A 10,712-nucleotide genomic window follows, 5' to 3' on the forward strand; every position below is an offset into this window, starting at 1 on the left:
GATAGTGTTTGTCACAAGTACAAGAGGAACAAAGATAACGGGGATGCTATAGTTTGGATGCGGTTTGAGTGTGTTCCTCCAGAAGTTCCCGGGGATGCTATAGTTTGGATGCGGTTTGAGTGTGTTCCTCCAGAAGTTCCCGTGTTGAAATCTAATCTCCATCATGAGGCATTAAGTGGGAGAAAGCTTAATCAGAGGTGGGTCCTTTCGGAGGTGACGAGGATGAGATACGATCATCAGGCTGCTGCCCCCGTGTTTGAATCTTGGTGGCTTCATGAGAATACTGAGCAAGACCCCAAAACAGAGACAGACATTACAACACTCCCTGCGCGTGACAACCTGCACCACCTTGGGACTCTGCTAGCAAGAGGGACATCACTGAATGTGCCCTTGAACTCACCAGAACCATGATCCAAAATGAGTCTTTTCAAAAAATATATGTACAGCTTACCCAGAATGTGATATCACATTATTAGCAGTAGAAAAAGGACTAAGATGGAATCATAGTGGGAAAGCAGAGTGAGAATGTTCAGAGGCTCCCCCAATGTAGTGCTGCTTCTCTTTAAAAGATGCGATGTTACTGTCCCACAATGAAGTGAGGCAAATGGAAAGGTACTTGCAAACAGAGAATGTTTTTCTATTTCCTATTCTTCAACTCACAGCAAAGCCCAGTTCACTTCATCCATTTGCAGCACTTGTGAAAAACAGGGCCAGGCCAGACAAACATTGGTCAAGAGGAGGTGAGTGCTTCTAGTGTCTGCTCAATCTTCAAAGAGGAAAACACTGCCTCTGATTTTTGACAAAGATGGAGTTAGGAAAGAAATCAGCCCAATCATGGTATGTGCCTATATGAACGTAGCACAAAGAATTCTACTTTTATGTATGATTAGAATACACCAATTAGAAAAGTAAATAGAAGGGACACCGGTGAGTAGAGAGAGGGGATTGGCAGGGAGAGGAGGGGAGGGAAAGGGGAATTGATGGGGAATAAGATGGAGCAAATTATGTTATACCCATGCATGACTATCACAATAAACCCCACAATTATGTATAATTATGATGCAAAAAGGAAATGTGAATTAAGTGATTCAAGAAATGCATAGAAATATAAAATACATTTACAATGAAGTAAGCTATGCACTCCACAAGTATTAATTGGGAACCATATGTCATTATCGAGCAAGGAGCAGCCCTAACCATAACTACAATTCTGCATCACAGAATCTTACATTGTCCTTTATGACAAAAGATGACACTGAGGGGCAGGCAGGATAACTAATCTGGTCTTCACTATCTGGTGCTAGAGCCTGAATTTGTCTGACTCCAAAGGCCACCCAAGCCCCAGGACACCACATGGCCAGAACCAGCCTGGAAGCACTGAGAGGTTGTCTGTGGTTTTGAGCATATGGAATACCCAGATTAGGGTTGGCTGTATGTGCCGTTCCAGATTCCTTTCCCCTCCCATGTACTGGTGTCTCCCTCAGCCTGTGTGAGCTCTCTGGCACTTCTCACTGAACAGGACAAAGAGCAGAATAATGATCTAATCACAGAACTGAAGGTCAAAGCCACCTGAGTCCCGAGACCACTCTAGGTCTTGGATGCCTAAGACAGCATCAGAGACCCTCCCCATCCACAAATTTAATTCACCAATCCCTTATCTACGGTTCACCTTTCCTCTTCTACTGAAACGCAGGGAGCTCAGTGTGTACTTGTGGGTCATCTTCATTTCAAGGAGCAAAGGTGGGACTCTACACATGCCACACAGATATAAACGACAATTTCATGTTTATCAAATCAACTATTTCCCATTGGGAATCTCATTTGTAATGAGCTTTAAAATACTCACATTATAAAAGACCAGATATAGGAATTAACTTTTCCCATCTGCAGATAAATATACAATCAATTTTCCACGGGCTAATTAAATGTCAAACATGGGGGAAAACTCTTGTGGTTAACGTATCGCCCTAGAAAAGGGTGAGACATTTAAACCATAGGTAATGAAGTGTTGTTCTCTGTTTTCCTATGTTCTTCTAGTCAATATTAAGGGGCAGGAGTCATTTATTAGGGAGCCCAAATCAATTAAAGGGCATTCCAGTGTGTGTGTGTGTGTGTGTGTGTTTTCTGTATCTCACGGCTGATAGTAACACACTGACTCGGGTGTCTTATGATTCCGAGCAGCTTGGTTCTGGGGGCACTAACCTATGCTACCTTGTAATAAGCCCTGTAGCCCACAGAATAGATTTCCTTTGAAATCTCGTTTTCACCTGAATAGATTCTGTAACTTTTAATGAGACCTCACAGGAGTGTGTCCATAAAGAGATTGCATCTCTTTAACTGTTTCCCTTAAGGAGGGACAAATTGACCTTCCATGCTTGTGCTTTCTGAGTTTGGGGATGGACGCAAACACACTGACACCAAACCTAACATGAAATCATCTTTATTGCTAAGAGTTAATTGGCAGTGTCAGGCAGCAAAAGCCAGCAGCTCTGCCAAAGGCCTGGAAGCTTCACACACGGGCTTTTCAACAGCTCCCACACACAGCTCTTCAGGTTTCATTTGGGTCTGAACATCAAGGGGATCCAGCACTTAACAAACCAGTGAACAAGACATGTTGGGCTCATGGAGATAACTTTATGACTGTATCGTATCACTTGGGGTGAACAGCTTTCTTCAAAGGATCATGAGAATAACAGGGATAGGAGAGATTTCCGAGCACTGGCCTTCTCCTCCTGCTGCTGTTACGTGAAAGGAGAAAATCATCTGTTCAATAGTTGTTTGAATATTGTCCATATTCTAGCAAACAAGCCCTTTTGGTGCTAAAACCAGGCCTTAGCTGTCAACTTTACCTACAGGATACTTACAGATTCCATCATAAGTTTCGTTTGCAAGATGGCCATCTGTTTCCTAAGTTCACTGTGTTCACCAGCAAGTACGTTTCCGTGATTCTCCTCTATATCCTGCAGACTCTACAACAGAAAGCCCAAGGTTTTTTTTTTACCTTCATATTATTACGTTTATGTGGACCGATGATCGAACCCAGTGCCTCACCTGTGCTAGGCAAGTGCTCTACCAAACCCCAAGTTTGTTTTTAAACCACCCCTCTTCATCTCCCTTCACAGATGTCAGCAGGGAAGCTGCATTTCAAAAGGAGAAGAGGTTCAAATTCAAGCGATGGTCATTACTGGGGCCACATCGAGAATAGTCTATGTACTACAGGAAAACCAAAATATCCACCAAAGAAACCACAAAATGTGCGATTTGAGTCAAAGACTGCCCTGATAGAGGCATGACACTTTGTTTGAACAAGATGGGGAAGTTTCAGGGTCAACATGGAACACAGAGAAAGCATGCAAGTTGTACATGAATGCACGCACACCATAACTTTGAAGTCCCCTACTGAAGTTTCAAAACGCGAGATATATATACACCCATTTCATGAACACTAGTAGGTAATGTAACATGACTTCCCTAGGGGGAATCAAATGCTCTAGAGAATGGCCTCACCAACTCATGAAAAATAAAACTCTGATTTAAATTTTTGCAGTCATTAAAATAATCTTTGAACTCAAGCTTACTCTGAAAACCATCATGTGTCCAGGGCTATGGAGGAATCACAAAATGAATACACACTCTCTGCCATATTCCTAGCATTGAAAAGAAATAACACAAGAGCGGCATGCTGGGCTATGTCTACTAAGTCAGCAATTGAATAGGTTTTAAGAGGTGGGCTGGGGATGTGGCTCCGTGGTAGAGCACTTGCTTAGCGTGCCAGAGGCGCTGGGTTCAATCCTCAGCACCACATAAAAATAAATAAAATAAAAGGTCCATCAATAACTAAAAACATTTCAGCAACGCAAGCCGAAAGTTTTCTGGGGGAAGAGTGTAAGCGAAGCACAAAGGAATGTGAGTTACTTCAGAGAAGCCTATGGACCTGGAGGGGTGGGAGGAAGCAAAGACCAGAGCAAATGCAGCTTCAAAAAGGCCTGACGTTGTGGGGTGGGTATCTGAATATCCAAAATGTAGAGCAGGGAGTCACTGACAGTTTTAGAAGCGAGAAGGGCTGTGTTTCAGGCAGATAATATTGCAGACCCTTGAAGAATGACTGAAAGGAATGAGCTCAGATCAAAGTTTAATAATACAGGTGAGGGGTGATGATGTGCAGAAGTAGGGCAGCAGCAGGAGCAGCAAGGAGTCACAGATGATCTAAGCACCACTGGAGAGGGAAAAACCTCAGGCCAACTGATAACTGGATGGGAAGGACACCCGAATGCGGAAGGCTAAAAAAATAAGTCAAGTTTCTACCTAAGCAGCAACGTTTAGCACCAGCATGTAGAAGAACTCCTGCCTCAAACCTGGGCACCAAGTAATAAATGGTTCTCATGGAACATTAGAAGCACTTAAAAATGACTCTTTGGTGTCCCCTAATGTGTCCCATGTCTGTGTGCACGTGCACGTTTGTAAGCGTGTATGTGTGCTCATGGGAATTACTCTAGAAGTAAAGAAAGGCCTTGTTTAAAGGAGGAATTTAGGACCATCCCAGTTTGGAAGAGGGAAATTTCAACATGAATGTGAACAGGAGATTTTAAAAAGTTTCTGTCTAAAAAGGAGGAGGGGCAGATGAATAAACAGCACATCACTGAGTGCTTCGTAAGTCTGTCCCTGCACAAAGCAGAGGTCCGTACGTAGGAGAACAACTTGCTAAGATGCACACATGACAGTAGACAATTCTCAATCCACAAACTGTTAGTCTTCTGCTTACGTTTTCATTCTGAGGCACATCTGGGCCCTGTCCTATGACTGAAAGTCGCCATATGGGGTCATTTGCCATCCCTTCCATAAAAGAAAAAGCAAATATGCCATGGAATACTCGGGAAACAAAGGATGTGCAGACATCCTGCTTCATTTTCTTCTATTTTTTGGTATTGGGGATTGAACCCAGGGGCACTTTAACGTCGAGCTGCATCCCCAGCCCTTTTTATTTATTTATTTTTTTTTTTACGTTGAGGTGGGGTCTCGCCAAGTTGCCGAGGCTGGCCTGGCACTTGCCATCCTCCTGCCTCCGTCTCCCAAGTTGCTGAGATTACAGGGGTGCGCCAGAGTGCCCATGATGGGCCAGACTTCCTACTTTCATCTCTCACCACTCTGCTAAGAAACAGACTGTGGGACAGGTAGCCATGATTAAACTCTTAGTCAAACTCTTTGTGCCATGTGAGACTCTGGGTAATACTGCCAATTGACCAATTCCTGTCTTACATGACACCTACCACCATTAGCAAATCCTAAAAAGAAAAATTCACTCCGTATGTGGATTAAAGCGGGAACAACGGTATCATACGAAAAATGCTTCAGAGTCTCTGAGGTCAGAGTTCACATGTTGAACACAGGTTTGGAAAGAAAAAGAGCGTCTTCAACTCCCAGTACACACAGGATGATTTGAAAGGACATTTTAATGTTCTTCTTAGTGCACTAGAAAACAGAGTGATCAAATCATCACAAGTGTACTGTAATTAAAATTCAAATAATTATAGAGGCTCTTGTTTTTAATTAGTATCGGCAAGAAATCAAACTACACAGTGCCTGGTACAAAATTAATTAGATGACAAAATATTTTACAAATCTATTGTGTATGATTCAGAAAACAGAATCCTCAAACACAAGGGGCGGGGGTGGAATGGTGTGTTACCAAATTCGACAGACCTCCAAGTATTGCTCACATAACTCTCTAAAGGCTTTCATTTTCTGGCTCTGAACAAATTGAGATTGTTGGAAAGCCTTTTGTTGCTGTTGAAATATACCCTACAAGCACAAAAAGAGGCAGGTGTAATAACAATTGGAGGAAAACTTAAAACTTAACAAAACACAATAATTTTGAGATACACTCTCAATATTTCCTCATTTAATAGCATGACCAAATTTCCATGATGTGAGTTCACCAACCCTAGAGGAAAGCTAGGCACCAATCCTATCTCCTGTGCACTTAGGGGGCAACGTTCCTTTTTAACAACATCCAATACATCTGGCTCAGGTCTTGAAGACCTGAAGAACCACACAGTGAGGTGTTCCGGTAATGGTGGACTCTGTGTTTTCAGTCCCAGGTTACAGTCATCAGACCTCCACCCTTGCATATATACTCCACACTCACTCCCCATCCAGGACAATCCAACCCTCCAGCTGCTTGACCACAGCCATGCCAACTGGCTTCACTTTAAACTCCGGCTCCCTAGGTCACAAACCAAAGTTGGTACGAATCACCACTCAGCATTTGTTTCCCTCGTCCTTCCAGCGGCCTGCTCATAGGAAACAATCCCCTGTCTTCTCCTCTGCCCTGAAGGCAGCATCTGCTCCCCATCCCCACTCCCAGCTGATGACTTTGCCACCTCACTACGGAAGCACTAGCAATCCCAAGGGGACATCCAGTCGCCCATCACCACACCCTCCTCCCACCTTGGTCCAGCTAGCCTCGTGCCCTCCACCTTCCCTCCTGAGTGTTTTGCATGAACTCTTGCTACCGGAGATGGTGGTAAAATGAGTAGCCGTAAAGCTAAGCCTGATACCAACAGCCAGTTTTTCTCCTTGCTCCTTGACTTTCTTCACATCTAGATTCCACATCTGAACCAAAGTCGCAAACTGCTGAGAATATTCTTCATAAAGCTCCTCCCTGTAAGAGATAATGATAAACATGGCGATATGCCACGACAATCAGAAAGAAGTAAGAAAAATTTTTAAAAAGTGATTTTTCCTGATTTGTGCCAGCAATGGAAGAAGGGCAAAAGAACAGCTGAAATCTTCTGAGGGAAAATTGCAAAAATGAGAGAGGTGATTTAGCCTTATTCCTAGAATATTTGCTCCTAACCTGCTGAGAGAGATCTCCATGTGCCTTAGCTCCAGAAAACTCAGCAAGATTTACCACATTATATAAATATGCTGTGAAAATACACTTCACTAAAAATATTTTTATTTATAATCTTTTTCTGAATCATAAATTTATTGCAAATATTCTATGCATTCATCATCAAAGATTTCCAAGTAGGAATACTTCATTTTTCCCCCACTCTGTGCCCATAAGGAATTTGTACTAAATGCTGGTGAATCCCCATTCGATCCATTTTGTTGTTGTTGTTTTGTTTTCTTTTAGCCAGGGTCTCACTATGTTGCCCAGGCTGGTCTCGAGCATGTGGGTTCCAGTCAACCTGCCACCTCGGCTGCTGTAATGCTCAGACTTCAGGTGTTTGCCACCGTACCCAGGTCATTCAGCAGATTTATATATTATTCACAAAGTAAGATGTACCTCTCTCTCACTATTATAAAATACGCGTAGCTTGCACAAGAGAAATGGTCTGAAATATTTAACTTAAAGACATTTTTTGGATACTGGGGATAAAACCCAGGGGTGCTCTACCACTGAGCTCCATCCCCAGCCCTTGGTTTAATTTGGATTTTGAGACACAGCCTCACTACGTCGTCCAGCCTGGTCTCAAAATTGCAATCCTCCTGCTTTGGCCTCCCGACTGGCTGGGGTTAAAGGTGTGTGTACCTGAGTGTGGTGACTTATTTAATTTTAACGAAGCAAACTTTCACGGAAAGAGTGCTCACTTCCTCCCGTGAAGGAAATTCAACTGCAATCTGAAGAGTCAGAAAAGGTCATCTTTATTGATTGGCCTCCAGGAAACTAATGATCAATGATCATGCAAGGATATAGGACAAAAGAAATTATTTTCCAAAGAAAATTCAAGCCAATCTGATTTACTTTACAATCTCTCTTCCAACAAACAAAAGACCATCCAAGTCTCAGGAGTAGTGTGCACCCACAGACACAAACTGTTTGGCTCCAGAATAGCAACAACCTCACCTTTGCTCATGCTGGATTTTCAGAACATGCTCAATTTTCTGCTGAATGGTTTTGACAGAAGCACTGATACTCATTTTTAAATTTCTTCTCTTGGCCTGAAGAACCTTCTTGATGTCCCCTACATAGAAAATATAACCTTGTTAACATCCAGCGTCAAGCCAGTAAGGGTAACCTGGGCTTGACAGCATGATGGACACTTAGTGTCAACAAGCAGGCATCTCTTCCAAAGGCAAGATTATATGCATCCTTCCTTTCAGTGAAAATTTATGGCAGTTTGGAATTTGAAATTTGACACTTGCACTTCAGTCTCTATACTTTGGATGTAAGGAAAACCAGGTTCTATTTTTCCAAAACATACAAACGGGGTCTCAAGCGATAGTGTCCAACATCTTCACGAGAAAACACATACAAAGGCTAGTTTTTAACAAATGTACAAAAATATCCTCCAATTCAAGGTCACGTTTAGAGGGAATATGGTCAGACCGCTGCGTGCAAAACACAAAACAATTCCTTTCACACCCTGCTCCAAAGCACAAAGATCAATATTGGCATGTGAACACAAGAAAAGTCCATTTCAGTTTACCAGTCAGGCTTCTCAAGAAATTGAACTATGGGATAAAGACCACAAAGAGTTTAAGGGCATGAATAAATTCACTCACAGACCATTTCTACATGCTGGGTCCATCAAGGCAAAAGATTCTAAACTGATTCTGGCTCTATGTTTAAGAGTCTGACACTGAACACAGTTAGTGGAGATAATGTCCGTCACAGCCATCTAAAACTAGGATTAGATTCTTATCATCCAACCATCACTCACATTCTAACAATGTTGGCTTCAGACCTCCAATACAAGGGTTATTTATGTCAGTAAACGGTGAGGAGATATTAGAGAAGATTCCATCTTCGCTACCCCCAGCCCAAAGAAAAGAAATGGGGGTGGTCATACAAAACATGTGAAATGAAGTCTAAAACTTTAAAATAGATATAGCCCTCACTGTGTGACCTAATGTGAAGTACAGATTATCTCATCCAATGTTCTTTTCACATTTCAGTGTACAGGAACAAAAGCACCACTCTTATCTGAGGCCTGCAAGTACCATGCTCTTCACATCAACAATTAAAATGGGTAGGGAAATCTATTAAGTCCAAATAGTCCATACTTGTGTAACATCCTGCCTCGGAGAACAAGGAGTCAAAGATGGTCCTGAGGTCCTCTGATGAATATTTCCTGGGATAAATGCCTTTGATTTGAAACCCTTTACTTAAACTACCAATATCTCCCAAAACGTACCTTGAAACTTGGCCAACATATTCCGTAGCTCATTCCTGTGAAGAAATTGCATCAGCTTTTTAAATGAATGTAGGCAAAACACCGCCCTTGGTTTTGCAGAAGGGCAGGAGGCCCAGCACATTAGGTCGACTAGATGATGTGTGAGCATAAGGCGGACTTTTCTGAAATCACCCTATGTGACACAGCAGGCAAAAAACGGCTTTAAACACATTACCCCATGTCTCGCTCCTGACGACCTGTGAAAGAACTCTCCTCCCCACTGTCATCAAGTCCTGAACTGGTTGCTGCAAAGAAAAGAGAAAGGAAAGATGTTTTTCAAGCAAGTGTGCTATTTGATCCACTCTTTGCAGAGATATCCTCTCCCTTGTGCAATTTTCCTGGCTCTTCAGGCCAAGGAAAAGATCTTGATGCAGACAGACAGAGGTGGAATCCCTTAGGTGTAGGCCACAATAAATTTGGTCAGGGCCTGGGGCCACTGGAAGGAGGCATCTGTACCAGGGCCAAAGTGCATGTCCTGCACCTGGGGCAAGTAGGAAGTGAGAGCTGCCAGGGGTTCAGAGGAGCAAGAACCGGAATCCCGTGAAGGTGCTTGAGACACAGGGGCTTCTCGGCGCTGGAAACGTGGGATAGCCCCAACCCAGGGCCAGGAACTCCAGCCGCCCACGCGCTTCACGGCCCCACAGGACAAGAGGGGGAACACCTCTGACACGGGGATGCCCAGAGCAGAGCCTCCGCGCTGGAGGGACCCCTGGGACAGGAGCGTTTTTCACCTGGGCACTCAAAGTCATAGACGGACAGGTCCTGAGGCTCCACCTGGGCCTTGGCAGCTCTCCCCAAGCTCTTCCTTGCCGTGGGTGCCATGGCGACGGCCGCCCTGTGTTGCACGGGAGCCCGAAAGCTCCAGAGGGCAGGGATGCACTAAAGAAGGTGGGAGGTGTCAGAGGAGAATCAGGGCATGGGGCTTTGGGGCTGGAGATTGGTGTGGCCTCGTGGCCTGACACATGCCCTGGAGCCAGGGGGAGGGGAAGGATGGTGCCAGGGTAGAGTCCCTCCCCCACCCAATGATGCCATGGTCATGTCCTGCCCCATCCAGTCCAGTCCTGCTACAGGAGGGCTGAAACCCAGGGGACAGGGGACAGGAAGGATGGCCCCAGTGTGAAGAGCCGCCCGGCCCCATCCAGTCTCTCCCTGCTGGATCCCGAGGGACCCGAAGGAGAACCCCAGGGTCTCAAGTCCCCCCCTCAAAAAAAAAAAAAAAAAACAAACAAAACGTCCAGTCCCACCCGCTGGAACCCAGGGGACAGGAAGGATGGCCCCAGGGTCCAGTCCCACCTAGCTGGAACCTGAGAGGACACGGGAAGAATGGACCCAGGGTCGAGCCCTGCCCCGCCCTGTCCTGTCCCTCTGGAACACTAGGAGAAGGGAAGGATGGCCCCAGGGTCGAGTCCAGCCCCGTTCTATCCAGTCCCACCCAGTTGGAACTGGAAGGGACACAGGAAGGATGACTCCAGGGTCGGAGTCCCACCCCGCACCACCCTGCTGCACCACCTCGCCTGTCCAGTGCCCGTC

General features: G+C 44.7%; 1 protein-coding gene across 1 annotated transcript; it reads right to left on the bottom strand.

Annotated features, from left to right (window-relative positions):
* Positions 1–2,466: 2,466 nt before the first annotated feature.
* LOC143638731 (synaptonemal complex protein 3-like) lies at positions 2,467–10,004 on the bottom strand. Its single transcript, XM_077106537.1, has 8 exons — positions 9,914–10,004; positions 9,358–9,427; positions 9,144–9,178; positions 7,853–7,970; positions 6,562–6,661; positions 5,701–5,799; positions 2,865–2,969; positions 2,467–2,565 (listed from the first exon to the last, which is right to left on the bottom strand). The coding sequence occupies exons 1-8, from the start codon at positions 10,002–10,004 to the stop codon at positions 2,467–2,469; spliced, it is 717 nt and encodes a 238-aa protein (XP_076962652.1).
* Positions 10,005–10,712: the final 708 nt, after the last annotated feature.

Source organism: Callospermophilus lateralis, chromosome X (assembly GCF_048772815.1).
Source record: "Callospermophilus lateralis isolate mCalLat2 chromosome X, mCalLat2.hap1, whole genome shotgun sequence".
NCBI classification, from domain to species: domain Eukaryota; kingdom Metazoa; phylum Chordata; class Mammalia; order Rodentia; family Sciuridae; genus Callospermophilus; species Callospermophilus lateralis.

What these genes read in the sequence shown, in the direction of transcription:
- LOC143638731 (XM_077106537.1), bottom strand. Translation starts at nt 10,004, where the DNA reads ATGGCACCCACGGCAAGGAAGAGCTTGGGGAGAGCTGCCAAGGCCCAG. An exon ending in CTATGACTTTGAGTGCCCAG is followed by an intron (nt 9,428 to 9,913) that starts GTGAAAAACGCT and finishes TTTTCTTTGCAG; the next exon opens with CAACCAGTTCAGGACTTGAT. An exon ending in CGTCAGGAGCGAGACATGGG is followed by an intron (nt 9,179 to 9,357) that starts GTAATGTGTTTA and finishes ATTTCTTCACAG; the next exon opens with GAATGAGCTACGGAATATGT.